At 34.8% G+C, this 16,204-nt stretch overlaps 1 protein-coding gene across 1 annotated transcript in view; it reads left to right on the top strand.

Moving 5' to 3' along the window:
- Nucleotides 1–16,204, top strand: part of Efcab3 (EF-hand calcium binding domain 3) — a 494,429-nt gene that overhangs the window by 60,664 nt on the left and 417,561 nt on the right. The window contains exons 14-16 of the mRNA XM_005402243.2: nt 1,155–1,607; nt 3,468–3,605; nt 4,868–4,939. Of these exons, the coding sequence (XP_005402300.2) occupies nt 1,155–1,607; nt 3,468–3,605; nt 4,868–4,939 (663 nt within the window). The remainder of the gene's footprint in view (nt 1–1,154; nt 1,608–3,467; nt 3,606–4,867; nt 4,940–16,204) is intronic.

The following is a 16,204-nucleotide window of genomic DNA, read 5'->3' as shown; positions in this document are numbered from 1 at the left end:
TTATGTATGTATGTATATGCAGGATAGCTAACATAGTTGTACTACTGTTTTCTATTGCTTTACTGAAATGAACAGTTAATGATTACTTGTTTGATCAATCTTGCATGTCTCTATTTGTTTTCCTGAGAAACCACTTCGAAGATATCAGTATGTAATACAACAACCATTGTTAATTTCCTACAACTTTATCTGAAACTCTATATTGTTTGTATTGTTCTTATGCTAGTTTGTAAATGGCTGTCTGTTTGTTAATATGTTTTCCTTCTTTTATTTTTAAAATAATTTTAAAAAATCATTGCCTATACCAGTGGTGGCAAACCTATGGAATACATGTTATTCTTCTTTAAGGAATAGGTGTTAATATATGAGTTATTTTTTCTAAACTAATACCAAGTATTCAGGTTTAATTACAATATGGGGACTTTGTGATAAGTAAGAGGGTTTTGGGTTGCAGTGTGGGCACTCATCCCTAAAAGGTTCACCATCATGGGTTTATACTAATCCCTTGAAATCTTGCCCTCTGTTTTCCTTTAGTAGATTTATAATTTAAGGTTTTATATTTGGATTTTATTTTATTTTGAGTTTAAATGTTGATTTTTCTACCTGACAGTATCACTGATATTATTCTGTACCATCATATGAATTTTGGAAGTTAAACTTTAGTTTGGAATATTGGGTTAATATTTTCATAAAGATGTTATTTTATACATGCAGTTATTCCCCCCAAATATTGAGACTATTTCTGAGGGTAATTATTTTGATTCTAACTTCATAAACTTTCTTCTAGTTTTGTACCTTTAGAACTAAAGAGATTTCTATCTATATTAATTTATAGGTCCATATATTTCTAAACTGGGAAGAATCAGAGAATAAAAATGATTTGTTCCAGTAGGCTATCACTTTAGTTTCAGTGTAACTTTTTACCCCTGGATTTGCATTAAAATATTTAAATATATTAAACTATAACATATATCCTAGTAAATAGTTTAATATTTTGATCAGCCCTTTTAGTTTTTTAAACTTGTTAAACTTTGTTTTATATATTTAATTGGTAATATGTTGAATGGGTTTTATGAAGACATTATTTTTGAAATATAGTAAAAATTATATGGGTAATAAAATAATTGAATATGTTTCTTTTGTAATTATGGAAGATTCAGATTTGGATGAAATTTCTTCAAAGAAAAAGTTATCAAAGATAGCAAGATACGCTCTACGATATAAGAAGAAATACAGTTTACCTTCCAGCCTGACTGAATCATCAATGTCTAAAAATTTAATTAAGAAAATTCCCCAATATCATGGAAAAATTGTGGAAGAAAATGATTCTGAAATTAAACAATCAAAAAATTTTGGGCAAATAAGAAAATTTCCAGGTGAACCGTACTCAAAGAATGGCATGAATTTTAAAAAACATTCAGATAAATCTGAGAATTATGACTCAAGGTCTAAACTACAAAACTTGAAGAGTATTACAAACCTCAAAAAGTCTCTGGATAAAACTGATATTTCTGATATCCCCAAACTTCAGCAACCTGATGTGAGAAGGCATTCCACTCTCCTAAAACATGTTTCATCTAAGGAAAATACTTCAATGAATACCCTGGGTCAGTACCATATACATAAGTCAGAATCGAGGTCCTTGAGTTCTTTAGTTGTCACAGAAATGGGCAGTATTTATCTGTCATTAGATGTAAGCAGTTATCAGTCTCCTGAGTAACCAGCAGTTCTGATGCCTAGGCCAATGTATGTGATTTTACGGCTTTGATGTTGGTGCCTTTTTAGATGTCCCCTTTTGGGGGCGTTTAACCTTCTGTTATAAGCTTATTAAGTGATTAATTGGAGTAACTCAAATTCCCTAGAAAGGTGAGGGCCTATTTTCCTTTGAGAATATTTATGATTTATTTAAATGAATATGTAGAAAGTCTGAAATTTTTATTTAGAGTTCCCCCACTTTAATTCATAGTGCTTTACATACTATCTCTTATGGATGGAAAATAATATGACATATCTAATGTCACTAAAGCTTTTTGGTCTTCCTCAAAGATGAACAATACCTTTCCAACAAATGTGTGTACTTCTTTTTGTGCTACTTCTATCAAAATACCTGTGTTTTAAAAGAAACTTACTGAATTTTATATTGCATTTAGTATTTAATATGATAGTTATAATGGATGCCTCGTGAAAATTAAGTGATTCATACACTAATGTGTAATTGAAACAAGTCTGTTGAAAAACAGGTATGATCTATTAAGGAGGATTAAAGACTTTCATTCTGATTCCTTTTCTGATGTGCTGCTACTACTCTGTGCCTTCTTCTTCTGAGGGTTCCCTGTGTTTCAATAAAAATCAAAGCCCCGGAGTAATGGGATAATGTAGTAGTAGACATTCAGCAAGTGGGTAGACAAGTCTTCAAAGGAGTGCTATACACCTTCCTTGTGTAACTGAAATCAAATGATTTCATCCTTCACTGCTGTATTTATGTTCTGTACATAAAGAAGTATTAGATAGTTTATTTGGTATAACTTCCATAAAGAAACTGATGGTAATTGGGTGTCTATGAAATGTGAATAATGCAATGATTTGAATTTCAAAAATCTAACTTTTAATTTAAACTAATTTTGCATTTATAATTGTTGCAAAAGTGGAAAAAAATTCTCCTGATACACTCTAATTTTACCAAGTGTTAATGTCTTATGTTAGTACACAATGATCTAAACCAGGAAATCAACGTTGATACAACCCTACTTACTAATTTATAGACCTTATTCAAATTTTGTCACTTTCTATAAATGTCATTTTTTTGACCCAACATCTAATCCAGGACGACATATTACATTTAATTGTCATATTTTCTTAGATTCTTTCAGTCTGAGATGGTTCCTTAATTTTTTTCATCGCTGTGACACTTTTGAAGATTAGGGACTATCTAATGCCCTTCACTTTGGGTTTTCCTTATATTTCTTCTTTAATAAATTCAGGTTATAAAATTTTTGACTAGAATACCACAGAAGGATATTATACTATCTCATTTCATCATATTAAGAGGCTCATCATGTCCATGAGTACTGTATCTGCTTTTAGAGTTTTATTTTTTAAAGGTTGTGAACTGAATGCATGGTAAGGTAAATTTATGGGAAGGAAAAGAACTCTTAACTTTATGCTTGGACTTCTGTAATTTAAAAAATCAATGTTTTGATATATTTTAATCAGAAGCAAGCAGTTTTGTCTGTGTAAGAGCAGACCTTTTCTTCAAACTAATAGTTTATAAGTTTATAGAATTTTGAGGCAGTTTTGTGTTTGAACTAAAAGAGAAATAATATAAGACAACAAAAATACGGAGAGAAAAAGTCCTTCCATTTGGTAATATTGAAGAGATAAAACTTATTCTCTATTAAAATTTTAGGTACAAATGAAATAAACACAAATTCTGATACTTACCAGTCCTCTACCTTTCATATACTTAGAAAATGTCTGTGAAGCTATCAGTAAGCTCCAAGAAAATTACATTGCTCCAGAAGAACTCCAGTGCATTTTGCCTTCATTAGGAATTACTTTATTAGATGAAGACTTACAGAAGATTACGACAGAGACTACTAGCAATGGTAAGAGAATGATAACACCAAATTATGAGAAAATTATGTTTTCTTGGAATAGTTTTAACTATCAGAAGAGTTTCTCTCAATCAGGTATGGATCAGAATGGACCATTGTAAGGAAGATTAGGGAAGAAGAGATATAAAAATGGAAAACTATAAAAAAAATTCCTGAAAATTCTGACCTAATGAATTGATTTGGCAGAGTTAAGCCTTTCATAGCTCAGAATTATTTCAGTAAGGTTCTTCTGTTCTTTTCATAGCTGGGTATTCTAGAGGAGGCTGATGTAGCTATAGAGAGGTTCAGGTAATAAGACTACAACATCCAAGGGATATAAAAATCTCTAGGCAAGTACTCTAGGAGTTCAAGGGGGAAATAATTCGCGATTTTAAAATTTCGGGGAAGTTTAGAGCTTGTGATAAGGAAGGAAGGTGGTTACCACCAAGATGTTCGATGGCATATTTCAGTCACAAGCCTAATCTCAAGGAAGAATTTAAATTTCTAATTTAATTTCTTGTGCTAGAAAAGTTGTTTTATTAGTAACTAAAAATTATACAAAGCAGAAGCTCAATTGAGGAGAGGGAAGAGGAGATACTTTGGGGAAAGACTGACTTGGAGATAACATTAGATATGAATTCTCAGAACCTGGGCACAGTTTCTTAGCTCAGACAAATAGGATAGGAGATTTATGTGTGTATCTACGTCTATCTATATTTACCTAATAAGTCATTAAACCATTTCTATTGTTTATCAGGATTAGTACAAAAACTATGGGAAGTTTATACCTAAAATGGTTAATTGGACCATATGGATGCTAGGCATGTGGATGGGGATATGTGGATCTGTCAGGGCTGGTTAATATTGTCCAGGTATCTTAATGGATAACATATTGACTGGTTCTTATGATGGTATAAAATAGACTCCCTAACATTCTAATAGCCCACCTACAGAGACACTTTTTCTTTTACTCATATTAAGAATTTAGTATCTAATTCAGTCCTTAGTGTGTAACAGTTACTGAAAAGCAGGAACTGTGTCTTACTTATTTTTGTGTCTGTGGTGCTTAACATAGTTTTTGGGAGTAATATACCCTAAATAATTGTTGAAATAAAATGAACTGACCAAATTTAGAAATGTTGATCTTCAGACAGAATATGAATATGAAACAGGGTGATGAGATGAAAGATCTTCTTTTTTAAATAGTTAAAATGTAAATCTACCCTTTTGCCAAGTTACAACAGAATATATAATCAAAACTCTTTATTTTACAGAAAATGGAATGGTGAATTTAGATGACTTTATGATGGCTCTCTGCAAAGAGCAAAGTCCTTCTGAATATGATGGTAGGTAGGAAATGTATTTCAAGTGATTTGGAAGAAAGAGCAGTTAGATTGAGATAACTTACATTCAGTTGAACTGAGCTAGCTTTTGGATAAATACTTAATACCCCTATGACCTTTAGGCAGTTTTTCAATTTAATTTTTTTATTTTAAAGAGATCCAAAATAAAAAAATAAAAATGATACAGAATGTCAAACCGAGATGATAAGAAATCAACAATGGTTGTTTTATTGCATATTGTTATCTTCAAGGTAGTTATTCAGATTACCAAATGTAGGGCATGCAAAATTGATAAAAAAATTAAGCATTCACTGTTCCTTTCAATAAACCAATAGGAGTTACTAGTATAATTATCTTATATATTTTTTCTCTTTCTTTTTCTTTTTTTCTTTCTCCTTCTCTTTCTTTCTCTCTTTCTTTCTTTCCTTCCTTCCTTTCCCTCATCCTAGTTATTCGTTCCTTTTGAACAGATTTTTTCCCTTTCACAATATCTACTGTACCTTTTGTATTTTATTTACTCTTTCAGCTTCTTACACTAGGGAGACAATAATGATGTTTACACATGTGGTCTGATTTATTTCACTTATGTTTATGGTCGCTAGTTGCATTCATTTACCTATAAAACCCTCACATTTATCTTTCTGTATAGCTGAGTACTACTCCATTGTATAAAAATACCACATCTTTGTTATCCATTCATCAGTTGATGTGCATCTGAGTTGTTTCCAAGATTTAGCTATGACAAATTGTGCTGCTATAAGCATGGGTGCACATATATCGCTGTGGTGTGATGTTTTCAATTCTTATTGGAAAATATCCAGCAGGGGAATGGTTGGGTTGAATGGGACCTCTAATCCTAGTTTTTTGAGGAATCTCCACACTGATTACCACAGTGGTTGTACCAGCCTACACTGTCACCAACTTTGGAGAACTTTGTTCCTTTTTGCCCAAAGCTCAATCAGCATTTGTTATTGGTTGATTTCTTGATTTCTAGGGTAAGATGGAACCCCAGTGTTGTTTTAATTTGCATTTCTTGAATGACCAATGGTGTTGAACGTTTTTAATATGTTTATTTGCTGTTTGTATTTCTTCATCTGAGAAATTTTGGGGGCATGATTTTTTGTAATAATTTGTATGTTTTAGATAGAAGTCCTTTGTCTGAGGGACAGTTGGCTAAAAATTTTCCCAATTCATGGATTTTATTTATGCTGTGCTGGTGATTTCTTTTGATGTGCAAAAGCTTTTCAATAAGATGAGATCCCAGTTGTCGATTCTTTGAAGTATTGGTTTTTGTGCATGAACTTTCTGCCTATCCCTATGTCTTCAAGATTTCTACCTACTTTCTCTTCCAGGATATTTAGTGTTTCTGTTTCAATAATTAGATCTTTGATGCATTTTTCACTTTACTTTAGTGTATGGTGATAGACATGGGTCTAATTTTAGTCTTTGGCATGTGGAAAGCCAGTTTTTCCAGCACTATTTAGTAAAGAGGCTAGCTTTCTTCCAGTGCACATGTTTGGCCCTTTTGTCAAAGATAAGGTGGCTGAGTGTATTTGTAGTTGTGTCTGCATCTTCTAATCTGTTCCATTGATCTTCAGGTCTGTTTTTTTGCCAGTACCATGCTGATTTTATCACAGTAGCCTTGTAATATAATTTCAAATAAGGGATTTTGATGCCTTCTGCCTTGCCTTTGTTGCCCAGGGTTGCCTTCACTATTCTATGTCTCTTCTGATTCCAGATGAATTTTAGGAATGTTTTCTCTAGATCTGTGAGGTATGCTAATGGTATTTTGATTGGGATTGCATTGAATCTGTATAACAGTTTTGGGAATACGGCCATTTTCACAATGTTGGTTTTTCCTCTCCATGAGGAAGAATTATCTTTGCATTTTCTGATATCCTGTTCAGTCTCTTTTTTCAGAGTACTGTAATTTTCACTGTGTAAGTCTTTTACTTCCTTTGTTATACTGATTCCTAAGTATTTCATTTTTTGAAGCTATTGTGAAGGGTGTGGTTTCCCTAATTTCTCCCTCAGTGAATTTGTTGTTTGTAATTTTTGAGTGTTGGCTTTCTATCCAGCCACACTGCTGAATTTGGTTATTAAATGCTTAGGCTTTCTGGTGGAGTTTTTGGGGTCTTCTATATACAGTATCATGTAACCTGCAAATAATGATAATTTCACTTCTTCCTTTCCTATCCTTATTCCTTTTATTTCTCTCTCTTGTCTAATTGCTCTGGCTACTATTTACAGAGGTATATTTAATAGGAGTGGTGATAGTGGACATCCTTATTCCTGATCTTAAAGTGAAAGCTTTCAGTTTTTGTCCATTTAGTATGATGTTAGTTGTTGGTTTGTCATAGCTTTTATCAGATTGAGGTAACGACCATCTATTCTTATTTTCTGTTGCATTTTCATCATGAATGAGTGTTGGACTTTATCACAAACTTTTTCTGCATCTATTGAGATGATGGTGTATTACATTTAATCATTTGTGTATGTTGAACTATCTGTGCATTCCAGTTGGTCATGGTGTATAATCTTGATGATTTTCTGAATTCTGTTTGCTAGTATTTTATTGAGGATTTTTGCATCTATGTTCATTAGGGAGATTGGCCTGTAGTTCTCTTTTTTGGTTGGTCTTTCTCTGGTTTTGGTATCTGGGTATTCTTGCAGCCAGGAATGAGTTAGGATGAATTACTTCCCTTTCAATTTCATTAAAGATTTTGAGAAGAATTGGCATTAAATCTCTAAATTTCCTGTAGAATTTACGTATGAATCTATCAGGACCTGGGCTTTTCTTTATTGGTAAGTTTTTAATTACATTTTCAATTTCTTTAACTGATATTGGATCATTCAGGACTTTTGTATCTTCTTGGTTCAGCTTTAGTAATTCATATATATCTAGGAATCTGTCCATTTCTTCTGTTTTCCATCCTATGAGAGTAAGGTTTTTCAAAGTAGGTATTAATGATTTTCTGAATTTCCACAGGATCTGTAGTGATTTCATCCTTTTCATTCCTTAATGCATGAATTGGAGTTTTTTCTTTCCTTTCTTTTGATAAGGTTTCCTAGGGGTTTATCAGTTTTATTTATTACTTCAAAGAACCAACCCTTCAATTCATTAATTCTTTATATTGTTTTCTTAGTCTCCATTGTTTTAATTTCTGCTCTGATGTTTATAATTTCCTCCTGTCTTTGGGCTTTGGATTTGACTTGGTCTTCTTTTTCTAGAAGCTTGAGGTGCAGCATAAGGTTGTTTATTTTGCTCCTTCTGTTTACCTGATGAGAGAATTCACTGCTATAAATTTCAGTCTAAGTACTGCTTTCATTGCATCCCACAGGTTCCAGTAAGTTGTATCTGCATTTTTGTTTGATTATGAGTGTTGTTTAATTTCATCTGTGACCAAGTCATTGTTCAGGAGGTTGTTATTTAATTTCCATGTGTTTATGGAGCTTTTGTGATTTTTTTTTTTGTCAATAATTTCTAATTCTATTGCACTATGGTCAGATAATGTGCATGGGATTATTTCAATTCCTTTGCATTTACTTAAGCATTTTCTGTGGAGTAGTGTATGGTGTATTTTAGAGAATGTCCATGTGCAGCTGAGAAGAATGTGTATTCTGATATTGTTGGATGGAAAACTATAAACGTCTACTAAGTCCATTTGATGATAAGTTTGGCTCAGTTCTGTTATTACATTGCTGATATTTTCTCTAGATGATCTATCTTTTTGTGACAGTGGGGAGTTAAAGTCCCCTATTATGACTGTGTTTTTATTTTTTTGATTTTTCATGTCCATTACTATTTGTCTTATATAATTGGGTGCTCCTGTATTTGTGGATATATATCTGTGATTGTTATCTCTTCCTTTTGCGGTTTTTCCCTAACAAGTATATAGTGTCCTTCTTTGTCTCTTTTGATCATTCTTGGTTTGAAGTTTACATTGTCTGCAAATAGAATAGCTACCCCTGCTTTTTTCTGGATTCTTGTCACATGGAATATTGTTTTCCATGCTTTGACTATCAGTCTATAGATTTCCTTTTGAGTTAAATGTGTTTCTTTTATACAGCATATTGTTGGATTTTGTTTCTTGATCTGCTCTGCCAGTGTGTTTCTTTTGATTGGTGAATTGAGGCCATTTACATTAATGGTTATTACTGTTATGTATTGGCTTATCTTTGTCATGTTCTTTTCCTGCTGGTGGTTCCCTACTTTTCCCCTTGTTTAATTGCTTTCCCTGCCTGGCAGTTTCTTTCTTCTTTCAGTACTCTTTGTAGGGTTAGTTTGGTGGTCATGAGTTTCTTCATTTGTTTTTTTCTCATGGAAGTAGTATCTTATTTCTCCATTAGTTTTAAGAGATAGTTTTGCAGGGTACATCAATCTGCATTGGAAATTGTTTTCTTTCAGGACATGAAATACGTCACTCCAAGTTCTTCTTGAGTTGATGGTTTGTTTTGAGAAATCTTCCATGATTCTGATGTGCTTTTCTTTAGAGGTGATCTGTTTCTTTTCTCTAACAGCTTTTAATAGTCTATTCTTGTGCTGCATTTCTGGGATCTTGATTATTACATGTCTTAATGTAGGTTTATTTTGGTTATGTCTAATTGGAGTTCTATATGCCTCACTTATTATATAGATGTCACATTCTTCTCCCATGCTTGAGATATTTTGTGCTATTCTGCAAATAGTCTATTTATATCATTTGTGTTGACGCCTGCTTTTTCATTGACACATATCAGTCTTATTTTGTTTTTCTTTCCATCATCTTCCAGCTATTGAATTGTTATGTACTGGTTCCTTGTTATTTTTGAGAGATCTTTCCTTTCATGATCTCTATGCTGCAATCCTGTCTTCAAAGGTCTGAAAGTCTATCTTCAGTTTCGTTCAAGTGGTTTTGCTAGCTTTGAATGGAATTTTTAATTTTTTGGATATCACTTTGAATCTGTTTCATGCATTCTAATTATTTCCTAATTTTTCATTCAGGGTTTCTATTGTTTTTCTATGCTTCTCTATTTTTTAATCTATGCCTTCTTTAGATATGCTGAGCAATTCTTTTATTATGGTTGTCATTTTTTTTTTACCTGAGAGATTATTTCTGATCTGATTTTTTCTATCACCCAATGGAGTTGTTTCTTCACTTCAGTTGTTATCAGTTCAGAAATTTCAAGTGTGTGATTTCCAATATCTTCTATATTGATTTCTCCTGAATTTGTTCTGGGTGGGCTGGAGGTCTGGGATTGCAGTTTGTTTCTTCATTTTGACATTTTCTATTTCAAAATAATTTTTTCTTTTGTTTTCTGTGGTAATCCTTGTGAGTTTTGGTAGTAGGTAGCTATATCACTAATATCAAGGCCTCTCCAGGAAAAGTCTGTACTTCAAGGATATGTTCTGTGTGTAGGAGATTCTTTGTGTGTCCTAACATCCTACCTTCCTAAGTTATTGACAATGGGATGTTGGCTTCTGTTTGCTTCCCTCCCCAGTCTTTTGGTGTAGGACTGTGGTAATGTTATTATCCTAGAGCTTCCCAATACTGTTACACAAAGGAGAACAGCTGATTACTACAGATATGACATCTTAGCTAGCATAGTAAGTTAGTAATAAGCACCATTTAGAAACAACTGTCATAACTATTAATTTTGTACTTTAGACCATAGGAGCAAAGTCTACAGTTATATAACAGAAAAAAAAATCATAAATTAGGATTTTGTATGCCAAGTGTTTCCCTTTGTTAGAGTGGATTTACCTTGAGTTACTGTGGACAAGATAGTTGCTGCATTCTGAGTACTTTCCATGCTGGCTGCCTGATCTGAAGTGTAGCAGTATGGGCCAGGCACCAGGGTTCCTCCAGACCAAGGCTCCCTGGATGGAAGAGGGCCTGTGGCTGGGGTTTCTCCACACCTGCATTCCTTACTGAGCTTCCTGAGGCTCCCTGTCACTCCTGTAGTGGTGCATGGGGGGTTAGGGGGCTGAGTTTCTCCCCTCCCAAGCAGTTCACTGAAACTTCTAAGGGTCCCAAGGCTCACTGTTGCTCCTGCAATGGTGGTGTTTGGGGGGCAGTGACTGTCCCCTCCTGAGTGGATCATTGAGCCTCCAAGGCTCAGTGTGGCTCCTGCAATGGTTGGGGAGTTGGGAACAGAGTCTCTCCCCTACCAAGTAGTTCTCTGAAGCTCCTGATACTCCTGAGGCTCACCGTCACTCCTGCAATGGTGGTGGGGGTGTGGGGCACGAGTTTCTCCCCTTCTGAGCAGCTCACTGAGGCTCCTGAGGCTCCCAAGGCTCACTGTCACTCCTGCAATGGTGGGAGGTTCTTAGCCAGTTTAATCACCAGTTTAAAAAAATGCTTGCTATGTCAGTGTAATGATAGCTACCTCACAGGATTGTCATCTAAATTTCTTTTCATTGGTACCAGTTTGCAATGCATAATGAATACATTCATTCTGGGTAGATGGCACATGTACATGACACATATTAATCCTTTTTACATCCCCTTTCCTTCTCTCATTCCCACTGTCTTCATCTCTTGAGCCCCTTCCCATTTGAAAAAGATTTCTTTCTTTTTTATTGTCTTTTCTATTGCTCTTTAATTCATTTATAATTTGGATTTTTCATATGAGAGAAACCACAGGTTATATAACCTTGTGTGTTTAATCTATTTCACTTAATATTATGGATTTGATGTGCATCCATTTTCTTAAAAGTGGTGCAAATTTATCCTTTATAGCAGAGTACTACTCCATTATGTATACATATATTATTATCCATTCATCTGTTGATGGATGTATAGGCCCTGTCCAAGGTTTAGCTGTTATGAACTATGCTTTTATAAGCATGAATGTACATGTAGCACTGTGATATGAATCTTTAATCTTCAGAAACATACAAGTAGATGAATAGCTGGGTTGAATGGATTTTCTATTTTTGATTTTTTGAGGAATGTCCATACTGATTGCCAGAGTGGTTTACTAGTTTACAAAATGTAGAGGGGTTCCTGTTCCCCACATTCTGGCCAGTATTTTTAATTACTTTGTTTCTTTTTAAATTTATTTTTTTGGGGGGCACATGTTTGTAGTACATAATGTTTACATTCCTTGTGGGGAGTTGGTACATGTACATAACACATCTTAATGATTTTTTTCAGAATTGTTTATCTCCTTCTACTTCCCCCTCCATTTCTTGATCTCTGCCCATTTGAGAAAGATCTATTTTCCTAGATCTTTCCTAGATCTTTCCTAGATCTTTTCCTTTTCTTATTATTTATCTTTTATTTTGAGTTTTTTTGTTTCTCATATAAGAGAAACTGTGGCATTTAACTTGTGTGTCTGATTTATTTCAATTAACATTATATTCTTAGGGTGCATCCATTTTTCTACAGTTGACCCAAGTTTATTGTCCTTTGTAGCAGAGTAGTACTCCATGTGTATAAATACCACATTTTCTTTATTCATTAATCTGTTGGTGGGCATACAGGCAGCAATCATGTCAAATTAAAAAGGTTTTGCACTGTCCCCCAGTCAATGCCACCAGGGTCTGTGCTTCCAGCCAGGATGGGGGGGGGGAGACTCACCCTGACACTGACCAGCCTGAGCACCCCACTCCCACTCATTGGTGCCAGGGCCCACTACTGGGGTCTCCTCAGCACATGGCATCAGAGCTGACTGCCAACACACCCACCTGACTGAAGAAGAAACCCATCCTAGCAGGAGAATTTTGCTTCAGGACTGAAGTATTACCCTATCACAGAGGCTGGGTGTGAGAAATCCTTGAGAGATAGGCTTTGAGAAGAGGGAGGGCTAAATAGGAATCTTTTGGGAGGCCCAGGATCAGACTAGAAAGTTCATAGGGCCTGTAATCTGTTGGGCAAAATCATCAAAGGGTGTGAACCTGAAGGAATACATAATTACTCAAGTAGTATCTTTGAGGTCTGACATTACTACCTACACCCAACAGAAACTAGTGATCTTGTAGTTCTGGTTAAGGGATGTTTATGAGTTGTTTCTAGGGTTTGTCAATACCCAGTTGATATTTGATGCCAGTAATGGCACTGTATTTATTACTATAGCCAAAGTAACGTAGTAGTGGATAACTATTGGCTTTCATTTTTTGGGAGGGGAGCGTAACAGAAATTGAACTCAGGACCTCACACTTGCCAGGTAGGTGCTGTGCCACAGAACTAAATCCCTGGCTCTTAAATAGTGGTTTTCTATCTGTGACAATACATGGACTTCCTAAAGATCATAGACAATAATCAGTGGATATACAGTCACACAGCAACATGGGAAAGCAAGTCAGCAGAAGACTGTCAAGGTCTCCCAACTCCTGTAAGGCAGTTAAAGGGGACACAAGTGGAAAGAAAAGGAAATACCAGCTGGTGGAATTCTTTGAGATGGTTACAGAAAAGATGAATAAAATAGACGAGCTCCTAGAAAAAATGGACCAAAAGTTCACAAATATCATTCGTACTACTAAAGGTATCTAATTGGGGAAATACGTAAAAAATTAGAAGAGTTGACCGAATCAGTTCAAATCATAAATGACAAATTCACCAAAGATGAGAATCCTTGAAAAGTTAGCAGACAGAAATATTTGAAATAAAAAACTATAGAATTCATAAATTGCAGAAATGACCATTGTAAAGAAGTGTTTGAATTTGAGGACAAATGGTTGATTATGAAGAAGTACTCAGGGCAGCCACAAAAAAGAGAACAAGAAGAGATCATCCAACAGCTACCACATGACACTAAGAAGTTTCATCACTAAAAAGAGCAACCTAAGACTAGTTAGAGTTAGGAAAAAGCTAGAAGATAACATAGATGGAATTAATTATTAATAGGTTTATAGAAATTATAGCAGAAAATTTCCCAAGTGAGAAAAGAATTGAACATACAAGTAAGCAAGGCTACCAGAACACCAGAGTACTACGATGAAAAAAGCAGCTTACTGTGGTAGTTAACTGACTCATTGTCAACTTGAGTGAGAATGTCCCGCTGATTTCAGTTAGCGTGGTTATCAGAATGGTATAAAAGAATGGGAGGGAAGGATGTCAGGTGATGGTCCTTAAAGGAGCTTTGTTGCAGCTGCTTTTCTTCACCAGAGTTTCAGCAGTTTTTCTTTGAAGGAGCTTTAATTGTTTTCTTTCTTTGGAGGAGCTTCAGCCCTTGTCTTCATCTTAGATATTGTCTCCTGACCTCCAGTGCAGATCCCTCAGCCTTCTGACTTGGATTCTTCAGCCCTTTGGCACAGACACTTCAACTTCCAGCACTGGCCCTTGGGCCTTTCCAGTGTAGGTTCTTCAGTCTCCCATGGTGGATCCTTCGGGCTCCTGATATGGACTTTCACATGACACTGCTATGGGCTATGGGCTCTCAACTGGATCCTTTGGGTCTCCAGCATGCAGACAGATGTTTTACATTCTTGTACATCTGACTCTAGTAAGCAATGACTAATACACTCACCAAGACATATCCTTATTAAATTTTCAGATATCTCCCCAATAACCCCCAGAATTTTGAATGCAGTCAGAGAAAAACAAAAAATTACATATAAATGTAAACCAATTATAATTACAGCAGACTTCTCAACATAAACCTTGAAGGCCAGGAGAGCTTGGAGTGAAATATTTCAAGTCCTAAGAGCAAATAACTTCCATCCTAGATTAACATATCCAGCAAAGCTTTCCTTCAAAATAGATGCAGAAATAAGGACATTTGATGAAAAAGACCGGCTCAAGAGGTATATAATTACAAGATTAGCAGGCCAGAAAATATTTAAGAGTATCTTAGACAAAAACAAAATGAAACCAAAAAGTGAAAAATCCAGATGAAGTGAAAACACCAAGTAAGGTTAATGGATAAACAACAAAAACGCCAGGAAAAGAAAAACAGAGGAGTCACCATCAGAGAAAGAATGCAATGGTGGTAAATAACACATTTCAGTAATATCTCTCAGTGTTAATGCCTTCAACTCTCTAATTAAAAGACACAGATTGGCAGAAGGGATCAAATAAACAGAACCCAACAGCTGGTTGCATTCAAGAAACTCATCTAACCCCAAAAGATATTCATAAACTTAAAAATGAAAAGATAGAAAACAATATTTCATGCACAAGTACCATGAAAAGAAGCACAGGTAGCACTTTAATTTCAGACATGATAAACTTCAAGCTAAAACTAATTTGAAGAGACAAGGTCACTATATACTACATAAGAGAACAATCCCACAAGGTGAGATAATACATATAAATTGCACTGAATACTGAAGCACTTAGCTTTCCAAAAAAATGCTGCTGAGCATAAAAGATTTAATAAATGTGGACACAGTCATAATGGGATTTTATCACCCCATATTTTCAAAGAGATAGATCAACTAAATGAAAAATCAATAAAGAAATCTACAGAGTATCGCACCCTATTTCTGGAGCACATGATGGAGCACATGATACGTGCTCCAAAATAGATCACATACTAGGCCACAAAGCCTGCTTAAATATGTACAAAATAATTGAAATCACTCCATGTGTACTATCAGACCATTGTGCAGTGAAATTAGAAATCAGTGACAGAAGAGGTAGAAGCACTTGGAAACTTAATAGCACACTCCTAGACAAGAAGTGGGCCACAGAAGAAATCAAGGAAGACATTTAAAAATTTACAGAAGTTAATGAAAATTTCTGTACAACTCACTGGAAACTCTGAGACACTATGAAAGCAATCTTAAGAGGGAAGCTCATGGCAGTAAATTAATTTACTCGAGTAAATGACCCTGTGCAGAACCTCAAGATACTTGAGAAAAGACAACAACCAAAGCCCAAACCCAGATTGAAAAGGGAAATCATATGGATTAGAGCAGAAATCAATGAAATTGACACTAAAATAACAGTACAAAGCATCAACAAATGTAAGAGCTGGTTCTTAATAAACAAAATAGATAAACCCAAGAAAAACTAAGAGAAAGAAAAATCACATCAGTGCAATTAAAAATGAAAAAGGTGAAGTTACAACAAGCACTGTAAGTACCTATTATAAAAAATTGTATTCCAGGGGCTGGGGATTTAGCTCAGCGGCAAAGCGCCTGCCTGGCAAGCGCAAGGACGTGAGTTCGGTTCCTGGTACCAGAGAAAAACCAAAACCAAAAAAAAAAAAAAAAAAAATTGTATTCCAATAAGTTGGAAAATTCTGAAGAATTGGACAAATTCCTAGACTCATACAAATTACCAAAACTAAACCAAGAAGATGCAAAAACACTGAACAACCTAAGAACAAGCAATTTAG

This window comes from Chinchilla lanigera, unplaced genomic scaffold (assembly GCF_000276665.1).
Source record: "Chinchilla lanigera isolate Chin_1 unplaced genomic scaffold, ChiLan1.0 scaffold00077, whole genome shotgun sequence".
Lineage (NCBI taxonomy): Eukaryota > Metazoa > Chordata > Mammalia > Rodentia > Chinchillidae > Chinchilla > Chinchilla lanigera.
Note: the sequence above shows the minus strand (reverse complement) of the source record. Positions and strands in the feature narration are given on the sequence as shown.